The sequence below is a fragment of the Leptonotus elevatus genome, chromosome 10 (assembly GCF_054856555.1).
Source record: "Leptonotus elevatus isolate MCC_2025b chromosome 10, RoL_Lele_1.0, whole genome shotgun sequence".
Taxonomy (NCBI): Eukaryota; Metazoa; Chordata; class Actinopteri; order Syngnathiformes; family Syngnathidae; genus Leptonotus; species Leptonotus elevatus.
In genome coordinates, this window is record NC_141248.1 from 22,192,008 (window position 1) to 22,212,826 (window position 20,819).

General features: G+C 38.1%; 1 protein-coding gene across 6 annotated transcripts in view; it reads right to left on the reverse strand.

Moving 5' to 3' along the window:
* Positions 1-20,819, reverse strand: part of asic1b (acid-sensing (proton-gated) ion channel 1b) — a 159,315-nt gene that overhangs the window by 33,108 nt on the left and 105,388 nt on the right. For 2 of the 6 annotated variants that reach the window (XM_086087161.1, XM_086087160.1), the window contains exon 1: positions 2,904-3,635. The exons of the other annotated variants lie outside the window; for them this stretch is intronic. In XM_086087161.1, coding sequence (XP_085943287.1) covers positions 2,904-3,512 — 609 coding nt within the window. In that variant the 5' untranslated portion in view covers positions 3,513-3,635. Of the gene's footprint in view, positions 1-2,903; positions 3,636-20,819 lie in introns of those variants that run through there. 6 annotated transcript variants of the gene reach the window in all.

The following is a 20,819-nucleotide window of genomic DNA, read 5'->3' on the forward strand; positions in this document are numbered from 1 at the left end:
ATAATAATAATAATAAAATATTAAAATATTAAAATATTAAAATATTAAAATATTAAAATATTAAAATATTAAAATATTAAAATATTAAAATAGTAAAATAGTAAAATATTAAAATATTAAAATTTTAAAATATTAAAATATTAAAATAATATATATTTCTTTTTTTAAATGTATGCACTATATAAACAGTATGTATCATATATAATTTGTTTCCTTTTTAAAATGTAAAAAAATTAATAAAATGTTTTTATTATTAAAAAAAATAATAATCATAACATTTCACTTTAAATTTAATGTGATTCGACTTACAAACAACCTCTCAGAACACGGCATGTTTGCTCAACTAATAACATTATCATTAAAGAGAGCACGCCATTTTCAACACTAGATTGGTCAATGTTTGTAAAAAAATAACACACACACACACGTCGACTGACCAATAGTACAGATTATTGAAAAAAACATTACATTTACCAAATTGCCATTTGCTGTCGACTGAAAATGACATCACAGTTGCTCAGGAGGTAATGACCAATCATGGCTCAGCTTACGAAAGTCACATGACTAAAGTCTGAAAACAGGTGAGCCGTGATAGGTTGTTAACTGAGCCCTGAGCAACATTGATGTCCTTTTCAGTCGACGGCAAGTGCACATGGCAAAATGGCCGCCCCGTGAGATGGATAAAAACGAGTGGATTATGCTGAGTAGAACCTGTACATCTTTTCCCAAAGTATTTTTCGTTTAGTAGAGAGTATGCATAGGTCTACTTTTGCCACCTGTGCTACAGGCACACTTAATACAAATGTCACAGAATGTTATACTGTACAGTATAATGATCTTGTTTCAATTTCTCCATAAATGTACTGCCTCATTGTGAAATTCCGTCCGGTTGTTTAATTCATTCACTGCCATTGATGGCTATGAATGTCAAAAATTAATTTGAACTATTTCTATTAAGTTCATCACCACTTTTGTTAACAAGAGTATGAAAACCTAGATTTGTTTTATTGTACATTTAAAACAGATATAAAATGTGTGATTAATCGTGAGTTAACTCGTGAAGTCATGCGATTAATTACAATTTTAAATTTTAATCGCCTGTCACTCCTAATTTTTAATAGTCTTTAAAAAAAAAACGAATTTATAGCAGTGAATGAGCTTAGCTATTATTCTGCTGCGTAAAAGACAACAGGTGGATTCGCACTACAGTTAACTGCACCTCCTGCAATCCAGCGAAGGAGCTTTTTAATGTATCTTCCTGTCAGTATACATCACTTTCATATGATGGATGAAAAAAAAAGATTTGTAGTGAATAAATAATAAATAACCATTTTCGGACCAATGAATTGAAATTGGATCATTTCCCACGGTACACCTGATGAACCTCCAGCATCTTGGCTGGTAATCACTGCTAACTAATAAAGGTCAACAGCAGTGAGTGCGCGTTGGGAAAGCAGCTCACCATGAATCAAAAATCTTCATTAGGGGCAGTGCGGGTCTCTTGTGAGCATGTGATTGTAAACACATCAATCCAGCAGTGATGGACGCCAGAAGAGGCGCCATATGGCTGGCTTGATTTTTCCCATCAAGCTCCTAAAATTTGTTTATTGACAAGTACCTTTGCAAAGTGATTACAACTGTAGTAACTGTACTAATGGTGAAATGGGACTGTAGCACATTGTACTGTACATTCTAGTACTTTTGGTACATAACAATTTTACCTTAAACTTGCATGAAATTAATGTCAATTTTCTATTCCTCTGTAGTTATTCGTAAAACGGCCTCAAGAGGGCATAGTACTGATACCGTGAAAAAAGGCCGGGTATCGTCCCAATACGGATTCCTGGTATTGGCACTTGCCAATTCCTAAATTGAATAATATTTTAATACTCTAACAGCATGCACAGCTTTCAATTTTAGCATTGTGCTGTACATTCTAGTACTTTTGGTACATAAAAAATTTGAGAAAAATAATGACAAATCATTTTAAAGGAAGACTTACTGTAACATTTTACCTTAAACTTGCATGAAATTAATGTCAATTTTCTATTCCTCTATAATTATTCATAAAACAGCCACAAGAGGGCATAGTACTGATACCTTGAATAAAGGCCGGGTATCGTCCCAATACGGATTCCTGGTATTGGCACTTGCCAATTCCTAAATTGAATAATATTTTAATACTCTAACAGCATGCACAGCTTTCAATTTTAACATTGTGCTTAAATATAGGAAAATAAAACAACTGTCTATTGTATTTAGTCAATTATAATGTATATTGCAAATACTGTAAGTTAAAAATTGTATAGCTGTTGAAAAAAGTTATTGAAAAATAAAAATGCAAATATTTTCTAGTTGACAGATAAATACAACTTAATTGCACATAAAATCTCATTGCAAAGTGAACCAAATGGTTGAGCCGGACGGATGTAACTGACCTGTTTTTTCTTGAAAACAATTGAACTAAAAACACTATAAAAATAAGGATGCATTTTTTTTTAAAATAATAATAATAATTTAAACATCGTTGCCCGAATTGCCTTCTAACTCTGGAATAACCAAGGCCTACATGTCCCTTGGCTCAGTAGGTACAGGTCGAGAAACACTGGTTTAAAAATCAAGATGATTGACATTGATTATTGACTACTTCACACTGCGATGCAAAAATAGCCTATTCCAAACGAAAAGTAGTCGGTGATGCGAAGATGAGATTTAAAACACACCAAAAAAAAAAGAATAAAAGACTGCATTACCAATCAACAGCATGCACTCAGTCGACTCCAGCAAACCTGTTGCTGCAGGTGCGGGTTGAAAAAAAAAAGAGAGACAGAGAGCGAGAGAGAGAGAGAGAGAGAGAAAAAGAAGAGAAAAAGAAGAAAAAAAGATGTTCTGATCCCACTCACGGTGCTAAAATTCCGCGGGCCACACATCTCTCCCTGGTAGCGACAGTACAAGAGCATCTCCTCCAGCTGGTGCCCCAGCCGGTCCAGCAGCTGCCTCATGGACGGCTGCGACTCCCGCGGCGGGGGCAGAAAGTGGTTGAAGTCCAGAATGCGGGAGAGGGGCGACCAGGGCGGCTCGCTGGGCTGCGACGGAGCCGCCAAAGCCTCCCTGGCCGCGGGCGACACCTGCCAATTCCTCCCCAGCAGCCCGAGCCACCTTCCGGCGCTGAAGATGTCCGTCTTCTTCATGCGCCGGGGCAGCAGCAGGTTCTGGTTGCAGATGGTGACGGCGGGGAAGACCAGCCGCTTGGCGTACGCCATGTGCGCCTTGGTGTACACCGGCGACGACAGCAGGTAACGCACGCGGTTGGACGACCAGACGAGCAGCAGAGCCACGGCCGCCAGGAACGCCAGCAGCCAGGCCACCCGGCGCGGGTACGAGCCCCCGCCGCCGAAGACGTGCCTCAGGCCGTGGAAGGTGGTGTGCTTGACGAAGAGCTTACCCGCTTCGGCCAGCGAACCCGGCGCCGGCGCCTTCGCCTTGGAGCCGGACGAGTGGCATTGGCACATTTTTTTTGTTGTTGTTGTTGTTGTTGTTGTTGTGTTGGTGCGCGCGAGTCCAAAAACCTGCTGGGGCAGATGTGGTGGTCAGCGTGGTCGTGCGCAACCATCGCTCGAATGCGCGCCCTCGGATGGAGTTAGACGAGAGAGAGAGAGAGAGAGAGAGAGAATGGAGACGAGAGCAAGCGAGAGAAAGAGAGAGAGAGAGAGAGAGAGAGAGAGAGAGAGAATGGAGACGAGAGCAAGCGAGAGAAAGAGAGAAAGAGAGAGAGAGAGAGAGCTGCAGCTTGTGCAGAGGAGTCGCTACATTTTGAGCTTCCCACGTTAGAGTTTTTAATGGCAAGGATGCAAGAAACAAAAAAAAAGATATGACTGTATTCCTTCTTTTTTTGTGTTATTTTTTTTTTAGTTTTGTTTGCTGCTATTACTGTATTTCCACTGAACACCGACGGATATTTTTTAGATCGTTTTTAGAGGCTTCGCATCATAAAGCACTCGAAAAAAAAACGAGTACTTTACCGAAAAAGGTGGGCATCCGTCAACGAAAATGACGATAACCCGCTTGTTTGTTTGGCAGCTACACAAAGTTTTTTGGGGTGCAGCACTTTTCAGTTGTCTATTTGCATTTTTCGTGCTTTCGTCTTCAGCGCCCTGAAATTCCACAAGATGGCACCAAAGCACTGGCTAACAGGCAACTATAACAAATGCCGCACTTCCAAGTTTTTCGAATGGCAAGACATCGCTCGGTCTATCTTATTTTAGCCAGAATTTATATTAGCTTTACATTCTAAGACAATAAAGACGTGTCAAAAGTTCGATATTCCACCATTGTAAACAATTGGTGCTCATTGCTGATTCTTCAGAGAGGCCATACGTCAATGGCATCATGGGGCGCTTTAGATCATTTAATAGGATTTATATCAAAGAGCTATTTGGTTTTTATTTGGTTCTGCATAGAACCATTGGATATTTGTTCTTAAACAGGTTAAATTGGTTCTTAAATAGAAAAGAATTACTGTACGACTTTTGTATTTTCCCGCTGTCTGGACGTCCCGTGGCTGCCTTTCAGAGATCGATCCGGGTACTGTATGGCAGACATTTTGTTTGAGAGTATAAAGACAAATGATTGCGTGAATGTTGGTCATCTTGGGCACACTATTTAGCGGTTCTCAACCTCCAGCCGGTTTTCCATGTCTCCAACAGCCAACACGGGTGTTTCAAACGATCAGCTTATCCGCAAGCTCTGCATGAAGCTTGATGACGATCCTCAGCTGTGTTGGCTGAAGGAGACATGGGTAGAGGACCGGGTTTGAGAACCAGTGCACTATGAGAACAGTAAGATGGTGATTTTTTTGCCAACAGATTTATACAAAAATATTAAATGTGAAAAACATATAATGCAACAATATTTAATATTTAATATTATTTGAGTGAAATCAAATATTTGTGGCTTTAAAAAATATATATAGTTTCAAATGCTCCCTTGCGCAGTTCAAGGTTCCACATCCCCGCTCCGACTGAACTTCTGCGTTCTTGCTACTGAGCACATAACACATTTGTCGAAACTTGAGGAAAGCAAGCTGAATGAGAATAAGACAAATACAAGTTGAATATTCTCCATTCGTAGCATCCTCGCCGGCAGACTCTTGACATTTTGTCAAAAGCCCCTTGAGAGAGAATAGATTTAGTTAACTTAAAAATCACACATTACAGAACCCGTCCGTCTGGCGCTTCTTATCTTTGTTCTCGCTTTTTGCATCTCGACGCACATTTTTCCATCACCAGAGGTGCAAATAATATGCTACGTTTTACTCTGTCACATTTTACTTTAGTAACATTTCAGTTAAATTATACTTGCAAGAGTAGTTTTAATGCAAGATACTTATTATGACTTGAATATTTTTGTGAAGAAGAGATTTCGGCCTCAAAACGTTGTCACATGATTGTTTCGCCGATCCATGAATCAAATGTAATCGCGCGCAATGTTTGACCCCGCTTCGACTTTTAAACAGAAGCCGGCTGTCACCTTTGCCTACCTAAAAAAATTTCACATTTCAGCTTACAACAACACCACTTGAAACTTGTGCTGTTTCCGATTTTTATGAAATCATATTTATGAGAAAAAATGTTAAAGGGAAAAAAAAGTTGTATTTTAAAGGAACTAAATGCATACATTTTTAGAAAGAAAAGGTTGTAGTGTTATGAAAATGAAGTCGTTTTGTCCACTGCAATGTTAAAGCCACATTTTAACGAGCAGTTTTAAACAACACAACTTCATTCTCATACCTTTATTTAAAATAAAAATTACTATTCTTGAAAAAATATGCCTTTCGCTGTTAAAAAAGGACTTCATTGCTTTACTCATACGGAGATGTCAGATTTAATGCATATATCGCAATCATATGGTTTTAAAACGTCTCCAAGCTAAGGTCGGAAGTAGTCGTTTGTTTATTATATTTTGGTTGCCGTGCCTGTGATCTGATTTATTGTAAATTATATTGGGAACCACCAAACCGACAGAGCGACTGCCCTTTTTCCCACCCGTTGCCCGTTGCCCATAATTGCATCTGGGGAAAGCCCAGAAAAGCCTTCAGAGGTTTATCTGGAGACCGACATAGGTCAGCTACACACTGAGCGACATGATTGAACGTGACTCAACTCAACGATTGCCCACCAATTACAGTCAGCGGCTCTTTGACACGCCGCGACAGAAAACCTTTGAACCCTGGTGTTTTTGTTGGCTCCACATGTACTATTATAGGTTATATAATAAGGTTTTGAAAAAATAAATAAAATAACAGATCACCGGTCAGAATATGGAGCAATATATGTTTTTGAATAAAACCCACATAAAACTGACACAAATTGAAATGCATGGGGGGAAAAATACCATTAAAAAAAACCCCATTAAGAAACATTAAATATAACATTTAATGTCTTATTTTGGAGCTGATCAATAATGTCATTTATCAACCGGGCACATTTTTGCACAAAATGCAAAATATCATCCGATCCCGATTAAGCCGTTCAGATCGGTGCAAAGCCCAACATACAAAATCGTATAATCCATATTGATGAGGCTTGGTGACAGTCGCCTGATCTCGATTTGTACCCGCAAACGTCATTTTTGTTGTGAAAGATCACGTGGTTTGACATACGGCAAAGGACAAATGTAAATGGGATTGTCGAAGAGGAGCCAACCCCTGATGGTTTAACATTTTCGCATGAATGCAGCACCGATGACACGTTTCATCAGTCACAGGTGGTTGGTGGGAGGCGTCGGCAGGATCAAGATAAAAAAAAAAAAGCCCGTAAGCGCAACTATGATTCGTGAACACTTCAGGAACCAAATGCAAATGCAATTTGAAATGAGGAGCAGATTGTTCACTTTGAAGTGTTGCTTAGTTGATTCCTGATTCCTCCGATTCAGAAGGCAAAGAGTTTTAAGTCACGTTCAACGGCAGGCAGCAGTGATTCAGGGGAAGTTGGCAAGGGTTGAGGGCGGCCAACATGGTCCGAAAGTGGAAATGGAAATTTTGGAGGGTGGGAAAATAATTAAAGGCAGACCACAAGAGTTCAAGGGGCAGGATCATTAGGTTTTGAACAAAAGGCTGCTTGCGATTGAACACAGAAATTGAGATTTTGAGACCTGACCGAGGTTATTTTAGTTAACGAAAACTAACGGAAAAAAATAAAACAAAAATTCAAAAAAAATATTTTGTTCACAAAATAAAATAAAAACGAAAATGCTTTAAAAAAAACAACAAAAACTTACTGAAACTACATTTTATGTTTACGAAACTAACCAAAACTAACTATAATTATAGCAAAAATGTAGTAAATTTAATTTAATACACGAGCCTTTGGGGATGATTTTAAATGTGATTTTTTAGGATATTTATTTCAATATTAACCAAAATAAAGAAGTTTGAAAGTATGTCACATTGAGTGATGTTTTTCATTTGACCATGGTGTTCATTAAATATTATGCACAACAAGTAATACGCATTAAAGATAAATAGAAAAAAACAAAAAACGAAAACGAATACTGAAACTAAACTAAATCTAAGCATTTAAAACTAAAACTAATAAAAACTAACAGAACCACTCTGAAAACTAACTAAAAAAACAACAACAACAACAACAACAAACAACAACCTTCAAACTAAATAAAAACTAACTTAAATGAAAATTCCGAAACTATAACCCTGGACCTGACAGCAAAAGTACAGTCTGCAATGTTTCATTTCAAGGGCAGTTCCAGGTCCGAGGACATACTTTAGAGGACATACTTTTTGCTCAATATTACGGCACAGACAGTAAAGTTTCAAGTGCAGGGGTTCAAATGTCTATGTACCGCGTGTATGTTTTTTTTTTTTTTTTCCAGGCTCACACTATGCTCCCTTTTGGGAAACGTGGCTCGAGCCTCCTCTTATTGGATGGTAGTCATTCAACAAGGGTTCAAGGGCAGAAACTGGCGATCCAAAAAACAGGCAACAATAGTTGAAGGGCAGGTCGAAAGGATGGAAGGCCAAAAATGGACATTTTCAGGCAATGCAGAGAAGCTTCAAGGGCGGCCAGCATGCGCGCTCACAGGCAGACAGCAGGCCCAGCAGGGGAATCTGCAAGGCTGTGAAACCATCATGATCTCAGGGGGGGGGGGGGGGGGGGGGGGTTACTAAGTGCGGCTTCATGCTCGGACGCTCATCATCGAAAATGTGTTAAAAAAAAAACGGAACAGAAGCTGGGCACCATGCGGCCTACCGACTTTTAACACCCCCCCCCCCCCCCCCCACTGCGAAGTGTTGCGTGACTGACGGGGGGAAAAGGGGGTGCAAAGAAAATTGCTCGCCGGCTGCAAAAGAAATGCCGAGGAGAAGACGACGAGGGCCCTCTTGAAGATATGAACGTCATGTAGAAGTCCGCAGAACGAGAGCCGCTTTTTCCCAGAACGCTGCCAAAAGAGGTTGTCAGTGGTACTTGTGAAGATATTTCTTTTTTGTCTTAACGCGGGCCTGCTGGCACCTGCCGCGTCTTCAAGGGGGGGCCCCGCTGGCAGATGTCTTTTAGTGCCGTGTGACACATCTCGGGCGCTTAAATTGGCCAGCGGAACGTTTCCGACGTTTCCGACGCTTTCCGACGACGAGAGCGACTCTGTAGAATTGGACAGAAACATCAGCAAAAGGAAAGATAGTGGAACAAACGCTTGAAAGTGCATAAAGAATGTGTTTAAGTAGTTTCTTTTATTTTTTATTTTTTATGAAATGCGCTATGGCCAGAGGGAGTATCATCCGGAGGAGGTTATAGGAAAACGGAGTGCACTCTGAAGAATAGTAACTTATTGAGATCCACACGTATTTCCACTTCTATTACTTTGTAAATATGTGTACAATTTCCAACGAGAGGCCGTAGAGAACATAAAATTTATTTTGTGTCTGAAATGTATTTCTACATTCATTAACTGCAGGTTGATTTTTTTTCCGGTCCCTTAATGAGTTCGCCCTTCGCTTGGAGTGTAGACGACAGTAACCAGAGATCAGCCACTCGCCGGCAGTTTAATTTCATGTTTCAGGGTTCACGCAGGATTCAGCTGATTACTGAGTCGAACCTAAATGTCCCTTTGGAGGACAATTAAATCCTCTTCTAGTGTTTTATTGCACTCGGATGTTAATTGGGTAACTTGACAGGATTGGACAAAAAAGGTGCGTCATATCCAGTGACGGAAAATAGAAATATATTGTCTTTTTAATCTCATTGGAGTTGGCTATTAATTAAATGTCACTTTATTTATCTGCTTGTTGACTTTATAGCAGAGTTCACCAAAGTGTTCTAAGATAATGATGGATTGAAAAAAATATATCACAAAATAACAGAGAGAGTGAATTAACAGTATCTCCAAGAAATCAATTTCCTAAGCAAAAACAATGACGTTTAGACCTTGTGGCACCCTACATCTTTTGTTTACTGACGCCAAATTAACAGCCGGTTTAAAATACACAATTAAAGACATACAAGGAAACATTGCTTCAATTAAGCCAATGATTCACTCGCTGGAGAATGCAAATAAAAGAAGGAAATACAATAAAAGAAGCCCATTAATAGATAAATGCTTCCTTGATGAGTTTTTGGGGTGAAACAGGCGGATTACATCCAAACACACAATAGTGCTTTAGTATTGTGTCAGTGTTGGAAAGTGGAGAGGGAATCGGAGAAAAAGCAGCGTCAGGGAGATGAAACACTTAAAAATAACTCCCTAAAAGTTAAGCAGTGTGAATATATCTATTTCTTAAACATCTAAGCTGATTTTGAAAATGAGAGACCGCCACAAATGATAAGAAAGCAGCAGATGAAAGCAGCAGATGAAAGCAGCAGATGAAACCCCCCCCCCCCCAAAAAAAGTAAAAAAAAAAAAAAGTGATTTACCGCCACCTGCAGGACTGGAGTGGAACTGACAGCTGCCATAGTGGAATTTATTTATTTAATTCCACAAAAGACACCTCATTTATACCGAAAGCATCACTTCTGGCAGTAAATCTGCAATCCAGCAAAACAGTATTGACTGCAAATGGAGGCGATGCACTACGTTTACCGCTAAATGAGTATTTTTGGATGCTTGACAGCTCGGAACTGATGTGAACTTGCCGTGCAAATGACTGACAAGTATTGATACAATATATATATAATAAGTCCTACTTGGCACTGCATTACCAGTCACTGGAACAGGGAGCTCGTCGGTCTGCGGATCAAATTTGGAAAGTAAAATAGAAGAATACATTTTGCTCTCTGCTGCGTGGATGCTAATGGCTAGTGTCATACTTATAATCGGGCTAATTTTGAACATTTTTCCGCTTAATGTCGACAAAGACTCGATTATTACAGTAGAAGTCTCTAAAAGATTATCGTGAGTGATTATCCTGTGGTGTGGGGTGTGCCGAGCGTGATATTTCCTCCCTGAAGCCAAGAAGCAATTATGTGGGGCTCGCTTACATTTTACTACAGATGTTAAAGACCCTGTCAAATAAATTCAGATATCTGTTTCAAAATTATAGAAAAGGCAAATGCTGAAAACGTACAAAGACCGACAGTATTACTGTAGTACTTAACTCATTGACTCCCAGCCATTTTCACTGAAGCAACCCCCTTCGCTCCCGGCTGTTTTACTGGGTTTTGACTGATTTCGCAAGGTCCACAGAATACTCTGTTCTGTTGCTATTAAAACATGTAACCTACCAAAAGAAAAAAAGAAACAAGAGTCTCTTCTTTCATCAGGAAAAAAAAGTTTTTTTCTACAAAACACTCTGAAAAGAGCCTTTTTTGCAACATGGCCCTGGTTGGTCTTTTACACTCTGCTGCCACCTGCTGGTCGTTCTGTCTGCTCTAGCATAAAATAAACATTAAAAACGTATACGTTTTTGGGTCATGGCAATATTTAAAATAGAACATTTTTAGATGTTTTTGGGAGCAAATGAGTTAATTGAGCAGATATTGCGTTATATAGTTTATCACCATTTCATTTTTTTCTAAAAATATTTTTGTTTAGAGCTCCTCGTTGTCTGCAGCGAGTATGTGCATGTCAGAAAGAAAGGCGCAAGGGTGGGGTGGTGGATGGGGAATAGGAAACGTCAGATGTGTCAAGCCAGTGTCTGGGCAGTGTGTCTTTAAACTGGCATGGCCACATTAGAGTGCCTCGTTGTTGCAGTCACGGCTCAAACATCTAGGGTTGTGGAGGCGTCAGAAAAATGCCAGACAAAGAAGCATCCATTTTCCAGGTCTTTGAAGTGGAATTTGATTGACAGTTGAGAGTTGAGCAAGGGCACGGTTTCATTGCATTCAACGGACAAGCCAACAGAATTTGAGAGCACAGAGAGTTGTTTTTTTTCATTTTATTCCACTTGTCTTTAAAGGTATAATTGACTCATTGAGTCAATAAAAAAGTTAATATTTTGTCCATAATTAATTTGATAACTTCATAATTATTATATATATTTTTTTACAATTAATAACTTTAAAAACTAATGTTATAACTTACTGTCGACTGAAGATGAATCACCCGTGCTGAGGAAGTAGGTAACGACCAATCACGGCTCAGTTTGCTGTCCAAACCCAGAAAACAAGTGAGCCATGATTGGTCGTTACCTACTTACTCAGCACAGGTGATGTCATCTTCAGTCGACAACAAGTGGAAAAATGAGTTTTTAAAGGTATCAATTGTACATGAAAAAAAAAATGAAATTATCAAGTTAATTATGCACAAAATATTAACTTTTTACTGCAGAAAATGTCTCAATGAGTCAAATATTCCTTTCATCATATAAATGTGTGGTATCGGCGTGTCATTGTTTGTGTCACGTCAGAGGCGTACTTAATCAAAGTGTCACACCAGGTCCGGATCGCGGGCGTACCGGGCAGGCTGACGCTGCGCCGCCTTCTCTTTTCATCCCCTCGGTGCTCTGAACTCGAACACTCGCAAACGGTGATAGGCGCTCCAAAAAAAATCTCCTTGATCAATGATTGAATATGTTTCTGACAGTTCTCTCCGTAATTAAACATTCATGGCCTTATTTAAAGCAAAGGAGAAAAAAAAAAGCAGGGACTGGGGATTCGAGATAAGGTTTTTTTTTTTTTTCTCTTCTCATATTGAAATGCACAAGACATAGATAGCAGCTCAAACACGACACATGAAAGCATCCGAGTGACAATCACTGCGAGCAACCTGGGGAAGATCAACCTTGCTCATGTCAAAACCGCGCAAAACTGCAAAATCAGGCGCCCGCCAGTTTAATGGATCTTTATTCGCTAAGTAATGACACTATTTGACTCAACTCAACTGCAGAAGGGGAGGGTGCTCGCTTTAATGATAAGAGTTTTACTCCCATGGCGGAAGTGTAACCCAAATTTGAAAATAAGTAGGATTATGCCATATTCTAAATTGTGTGAATTAGAATAAATTTGCTGGAAAATCGCTTCTAGGCGAAAAAACTGAAACAATGAAATGAGTGAATGAAAAAAATAAAAAATAAAATGAACTGTTGGAAAATGATAATACAGTGAACCCTTGCTCATTTCCAATTCACTGTGACGACTCGCAAACTTTGCCAATGTTCCTGTAGAATTTATCTAAAACCATTGGCGGAAAAATATACCTACTGTATTTTGGGCCTATTCACATATTTTTGTGTTATTTAAAGCCCCAAGATGGCCAACCAATCTTATAATAGTTTGGGATTTTTCATTATTTTTTGTTTTTTATTTTATTTCTTTTACTTTATTTTTTTTAAATTTTGTTACGTTTAAGAACAAATTTTTTAGATTTCAAAAACTAGTAAACACCCCCGACCCAAATTGTGCCTTTTTAGTTTTTTTTTTTTGTACAAATGTATTGTGTAATATAATAAAGTAAACGACTGTTTGACAACACCGAAATAAATACATTTTAAATCGACCATGAAAGCTCATGTATAATATTAATTGACAAAGACTAAAATGAAGGACATTTTCGCTATATTAACGTTAGTTTTATAAACGTTTGAAGTCGTTTCAGTTTTTTTTATTTATTTAATTTTGTTAACGGACGGACGTGTCAAATGAATCAAAATGGGGTTGTATTTTTGTAAAGACAGAAAAATCCTCGGATTAGGCAAGTGTAGCAAAATGTAAAAGCAAAACCAAATCACAACTACAGAATACAACATCTCATCCCTTTGTTCACCAATCTATGCCAGCAATGTATAGTGACAGGCAGAACAATTGAACGCTTTTCTATCCAATGGCGGAAGGTACAATGAACGAGCCGAAAATTCACAACGAGAGCTTGAATTTGTGAGTAAAATTAAGACAAGATTATCACTATTTCAGTATTCATACTTTAGGACATTCCGCTTGATGGTTTTCAACTAAAATGGGGGAAAAAATGCTGCTTTGGTTCAATGTTAGCTTCCAGGTGATAGCACAAGACCGAATGAAGGCATGCCTGCCCCGAGAAGCAGGTGGTGCTTGGCAGGGACCATTTGAGGAGATAATTAAGTTTGTAATGGCGCCGTTAGCCTCACGTGTCACCCGTAAACCCCCCGCCAATAGTCTCCCCCGTGTCCAAGTTCTACAACTTCAAATTACCGTCAAGCCGTGACTTCACCTCTAAAACAACCAGATTCGCATAAAGACTGTTCAACAAATTCACATCCTTGGATAATTCTAATGAAATCTGACAATCGGCAGTCCAGTCAAGGTGTTGCGAATACAATACAGCATGCATTTTTTTTTTTTTTTTTTTTAATAAATAAACAGCAGTGAATAGCTGAGCTTCTGTGAAAGGGAAATGAGGTTCTTTTGTCAGAAGCCCGGGCAGAGTCGGAACACGCTGCAAGGAAACGAGCAGGCACACGGCCAATATGAGACCTAAAGAGGAATTTGTGTCCTCTTTATGATCATGAGGTGATGATTTGACCTCACCATGAGAAGATTGACATCATATTATGCTTTACTTTGTTAAAAACTCACACCCCTATGTGGAAAACATGCACAGTTGAGAACATTTGTGTCCAGTACAAACATTCCTACAGAAAATAAGTATATTGTGCCTATGCAAGTAAAAGTATTAGAGCTGGGCAAGTACTGATAATAGCTATTGGGCCAATACCCGGGCTTTATTTCAAGGTATCGGTACTTGTAACAGCAGTACCAGTATCGGACTCTTCCTCTTTGCGATCAGTCACTCGACATTAGAAATTAGATGAATATATAATAGATGAATTTCCGAATGAACAATACTGAGCTCTAAAAAAAGAAAGAAAAAAAAAAAAAAAAAAAAAAAAGAAATTAGATGAATAGAAAATTGCCATTCATTGAAATGCAATTTTAAGGAAAAATCCTATGTTGGGATATAGGACTTCTTTATTATTTTAATTATGTCATTTTTTCGGGGCAATTCTATGAATCAATTTAATGTATGGTATCGGTACTTGGTATTGATATCAGTGACTGCTCAAGGGTTAAAAAAAAGGGATTGGATATCCCTAAAAATATATTATAATAACAACGATAATAATAATAATAATAATAATAATAATAATAATAATAATAATAATAATTATTATTATTATTATTATTATTATTATTATTATTATTATTATTATTATTATTATTATTATTATTATTATCATCATCATCATCATCATTATTATTATTAGTATTTTAAATGAAAGAACTAAAAAAGAAAGTAGAATAAATATGGCTTAAAAAATGACAAAAATATAAGAAATAAAATCAAATAAAATTAAGAACAAAATTACATACATTAAATATGAATGAAAACATAAAAATTGAAATAAATAAAAGATTTTGAATTAAAAAAAAAATAAAAGCAGAAAAATAGAAAAAAAGGAATAACAATATTCAAGGGTCGTTAGCTGGCTTCGGGCAGTAGGCGGGGTACACCCTGAACTGGTTGCCAGCCAATCCAGGGCACACAGAGATGAACAACCATCCACACTCACAATCGCACCTAAGGACAATTTAGAGTGTTCAATTAACTTGACATGCGTGTCTTTGGAATGTGGGAGGAAACCGGAGCTATATTAAGCATTATAATTGAAACCAAGACAGTCCAACTTTAGCCTACAATCTCCTTCTTCTTCTTCGCAAGTAATAAAGCCTTTCTTAAGCTTACCTTATGTCCATAGTCTCTCTATACCGTATGGCCTCATACTTTTATTGTATATTTGAAAAGAAATTCAAGAGCATTAGGACTCGAGCATGCGAGCGAACGCGCAGGAAAACTCCGGATATTGCCCCCAATTTGTCGAGCCGGCGTCGGTCCAGGGAGCGTCATGTGATTTGCGACGAATGAGGTGAAGAAACTCTTCAGCCCCAACAGCAGGCCCGACTCCTCCAGAATGAATGAATGTGCTAAATAAACCCTCCCTTTTTCATTTGACATTTACCGATGAAGTCGTCTTACTGCTTTAAATGCTTCCATTTGTTAGAGTTGTGAAAGGGACGCTCGGCCTGTAGCACAAGTCACGTTGGCGCGCCGACCACTTAAGACGACCGACTAGGAAAACTGCAAGTACTCTCTTACTGTCAGAGGCAGCGGATAGTTTAAGAAAACAACAACAACAACACACGGTTAAGGGAAAAACTGTCCTGTATTGCCGTCGTAACAATATTATGGTTGGAAATCTAACATCTCTTTGGCAAGCTGCTCCTGTTGTTAAGACATTCTCATTTGGATTTCATTGTGCTCACTGAGATCAGCGCGTCGCTTGATGGCTTTCGACTTGTTCATTTGCTTGGCTGCCCGACATCCCCTAACGATTCGGCGATTCCCGAACCAACGTCACCTCCACATAAATCGCTGTTCAAATGTTCAAGTTTGTCCTCCTGACCAATAACATGAATCAGCCGCATTTAGCGTTGCAGCACTTTTGATGTTTTTGCTGCTCCATCAAAGGAGGCTGGAGATTAACAGCAGCTCGGGGGAAAACCCGCTTACACGTATTTGCGTTCATTTGTATCACTTGATCGCTTTGCAACACAAACTCATTTGCCTGCCATATGTTTTTTTCAATCTCACCTGACACATGCATACGTGCATCAAAAGCCTTGGTGGCTTCAAGAGGTGTGTGTGTGTGCGTGTGTATGCCTGTGTGTGTGTGTATGCATGTGTGTAAATTAAAATGAGCAAAAGCTAGTCCAGATTATAAAAAAAAAAAGTAACAAAAATCCCTCCAAAATATCCCAAAATAAAATGAATTAAAAATGGCTGGAAAATCCGAAAAAATATTTTTAAAAACACTAAATAAAATAGATGATGGGAAAAAAATGCAATAAAACAAAGGAATAAAAAATACCTATTCAAATGACACATACGGAAACTCGTGGGGTCCAACTTGAAAAGTCATTCACGTGGTTCCTTTCCTAGTTACAGTAAAGGAGGCTGCAACTCTAACATTTTTTCTGTCGTTTGGATAGACGAAGTAATCTGAAGTAATAGTGCCCCCTGGTGGACAACTTGAAAATAGCATGATCTGCAGCCACCTACTTGATTAGAATAGTTTTTTTTTTTAATGGGAATTTAGATTTTTTTTTAAGCAAGTGGAAATTGTCAAATCATACCTATACATCTTATGTTCATATTTCGGTTGCACAATTAAATAACTTGCTTAAGGTACTATTTATCTATATAAAGTTGTAAAATCCTTCATTTCAAATATCCCTCAAATTAAAAACCAAATGCAAAGGTCCTGAAAATGTACCTTAACATTTTACAGCCGATTGACACTTTAAAAAAAAAATGGAAAAAAATAATAAATAAAGTAAAAAATAAATAAATAAATAAATAAATTATAATAAAAAAAAAAAATAAAAAAAAATATATATATACACACACACACAAAGAAGAAAAGAAGAAGACTGGTACCGCCAATTGACATGAATAAAATACATAAAAGAAAACTTACTCCAAGAAATGATGAGGTTTTCCAAAAGTAAGTCATTAAAGATAACAATACAATAAAGCCTTGCTTGGATAATGGCAATCTTCCATCTTTGGCAGTTTGGTGCTCAGGGAGGTTGGAGCTTTTAACTCTATTACAAAGAGCACAGCTCTCAAGGATGTTCATGTGCCGCATGGGGGCGGGTGGAGAAAAAGATTTCCAACTTTCTTATATTGTCGAACACAATTGCTCTCATACCTTTTACACCAAGTAGCACTGGGAGAGAAAAAAAAAAAACCTCACAGCCATCATAATGATACCGTGTCGGCCCAAGTGTTCATCAAAACTGAAGATTTTATGCCTAAAGTGTATTTCGTTTCACTCTAAGCCACTGAAACACGAAGCACAGTTTCAGCATTAAATCAATGAACTGCAGGCCTTCATGATTCAATTAAAAGGTATAAATCTACCACAAATTGTACATCAGTAGCCTAAATGTTTGAAAAACACACAGTTCTAACAAACGCGTTGAGCTTAAAAGTTAAGTACAAGTGAACTGTAATTTATTAATTACAGTTACAATACGCACAGTTTAAACATGTCATTCAGCGATTCTTCGTGTCTCACACTCTTAAGAGTTACGTTCAACATCTTTTTTTTTGCTGTTGCTTTCATTCAATTAGTTTGCTAGTAAAATGGCTGCCGGCCCCGGACAGACACTCGTCACACATCTCACCTGCGCCTGAATGCGCCAAAGGGGGCGGAAGGTGATGTCATTATCCTGCGCGGTGACTAAAGTGAATGATATCGTTTTGCATGAATGCCACTTTGATGACAAATTCGTAGCAAGTGTTAGAGTAGACAATAATTATATTCTACTCTTTGCGTGTTCAATTAACTGAATGGTGAGATTCTGGTGAAGAAGTCCCTTTGCAAAGGTATCAAAAGCTTTTGATGACAACAATTGAACTCTCTCAAACAGCGGTCTTGTTCAGATTGTGTCTTCTCTACTCCGGCACATCATTATTTATTGGAAAGTGGGTGAATACAAAAAGTCTCCTCCCATCAGCCCACAGTACATTTGTTTACAACTCAGTGAATACCAGAAAATCCCCCTTTCTGTTCCCATAGGTATAAATCAGATTAGAGAAAAACAATAATCAGCCTGTGCCTCCCTTCCGACCGGCTGAGACCGGTCCTAGACTCCCTTCAAGATAGCAAATGTAAAAACCCGTTGCCCTTCTTCTGAGAGTGAGACAGATAATACAATTCTATTCATTGAGCCATACTGCTATAACTAAATCCAAAACGGCTAAAATATAAATTGAAACTGAAAAAAAATGTTAATAACTTAACATTAGCAATCACACTCTGTAACACAGTAGAGGGTCAAATACTTCGTTTTGAAAAAAAGATCGATCGGAGCGCCACTAAAAAAAATAAAAAATTCTCCACACACAAAATACTGTCGTTTTCCTATTTTATAAACTTAATTAGTTCATACTGGGAAGAATACAAAAACAAATCTCTTACTTGTCACATGTCGTTCAAGAACTAGCTAGCTAGTGTTAGCTTGACCTTTATGCTATCCAAACAACTTGCTCTCGCAATTTTGCTCACGTTATTAACTAAAGCCCGCATGCCACCGAGGGGCGAACATTTTTCAAGTTTTAATAGCCTTTTGTGTTGCAGCTTCCAAACTTATCCCAACCACTAAATCATTTCAAAATGTCAATGAAAAAGCCCAAATTTTAAATGTTTGACTTTTTCTTTTTTTTCACCTATAATATAATAATATATAATATAATATAATACCATTGTATTTGGCGCTTGTGCGAAAATCGAGTTACAAAAAAAAAAAAAAAAGTTGGCTACCAAAGAAAGTAGCAGTCATTGCAATTTTAAATGGTAAAGAAAGTGTAAGTCTGACTGTACATTTTAAAGCTTACAGGCAAAACAAGAACTTTTTTCCCCCTAACTGATATTGTGGCATTCATTTCAACATAACTTGTGCAGTTTTGCTCTGAGGCTCACGACATTTAAAGCAAACAAAGCAGAGCCCAAATGTGCTTTTTTAAACGCCTTTCGACACAAAACGGAGCTTAAACCTTCAGTTAAAAATAAAAAAGAGCAAAACCCGAACATGAAGACATTTCACTTCAAAACTGAAAAGCTGTGCTGTGCTGCCAAGCTAAGTAAGTACAACAACTTAATGTGACATGCAGTGCGGCCCACATAGGATTTGGTTTGTAAATGTTGAATCCGCTTGCTCATTTATTTATTTATTTTAAAGGATATGACATAATTGAAGCCAATTTTTGGTCTCTAAAAGAGACGCATGAATATTTCATGCTCGTTGCCATCACTTTTTCGGACCTGGACGAGCGTGTATTGATCGCCGCCCCGACATTTAATCACGCTTATTTGCATAACATTAAATCCATTCGGTATGTTCAGTTCAGCATGCAGGATGACTTAAACGGGAAGACAGGCTCCTAATTAGTACACCTTCAACACACATCTTACTAATAATGTTTTTTATTTTTTTAAATACCTATTATCAACAATCAATTCTATACAATCAACCATATTCTTCGTGATAAATCAATTAACATCCGCACAGCTGTGTAACTGACCTTGGTTTTAAGGTGGTGGTTCGATTGGGCCAAGAAAATGTAAAACTGCTCATTTTTGTATAAACAGGAATGTTAGATTTAAAATGAAAACGATAAATAAATGCCAGTAGCAAATTTCCCATGAAACGGAAAAATCACAAACCCGCGCACGACCACGTCTCCGGCTTGGGAGCGCATTATGTTACCATTGAGCTAAAGTTCTAGGCTGCTAGCACGGTTTACAACCTTATTTGAATACTCAGGAAGTGAGGTATACGTTAAATGCTGACCTACCTTTTTCTTTAAATGAAAAAAAACAAAAACATTTATTATTATTTTTCAACAAACCCCCAAAATCCTTTAAAAAAAGGTGATAAACATTCACTGCATTTTCTACAAAAAAAAAAGATCCAAATAAACCCCAAATAAATATTGAAAAATAATGTTCAAAACAAATTCAAAACAATTCCACGAATATGCGAATCCACGGGTGCCGAACTACGAGTATGCAGAGGTCGACTGTATAATAATTTTTTTTTTTATACATCTTAAATATTTTCGTCATTTTAGGACAGGACCATTTTTTTTCAAAAACTGTAACCAAACCCCCCCAAAAAACTTTAATCTTCTCTTTTGTAGGAAAGTGCAACACTAATACAGTGTTCCCTCGCTATAACGCGGTTCCCTTTTTGCGGCCTCGTGGATTTTTTGTGTGTACACAATTTTTTTTATAAATGTGAGAAAAGTGTATAAACTGTGTGGTGTAGGGGTTTTAGGGAGTTAAATTAAAACATTTATAATAAATGTAAAACATAAAGCTAACTACTTTGTGGATTTTATTTATGGCGGGTATTTTTTGGAACCCAAACCCAGTGAAAAACCAGGGAACACAGTTTTTTTTTTTAGGAAGGAAAATATCCATCCATCCATCCATTTTCTGTACCGCTTGTCCTCACAAGGGTCGCGGGGGTTGCTGGAGCCTATCCCAGCTGGCTTCGGGCAGTAGGCGGGGTACGCCCCGAACTGGTTGCCAGCCAATCGCAGGGCACACAGAGACGAACAACCATACTCACAATCGCACCTATGGACAATTTGGAGTGTCCAATTCACCTGCCATGCATGTTTTTGGAATGTGGGAGGAAACCGGAGTACCCGGAGAAAACCCACGCAAGCACGGGGAGAACATGCAAACTCCACCCAGGAAGGCCGAAGCCCGGACTTGATCTCACAACCTTTGCACTGGGAGGCGGTCATGCTAACCAGTCAGC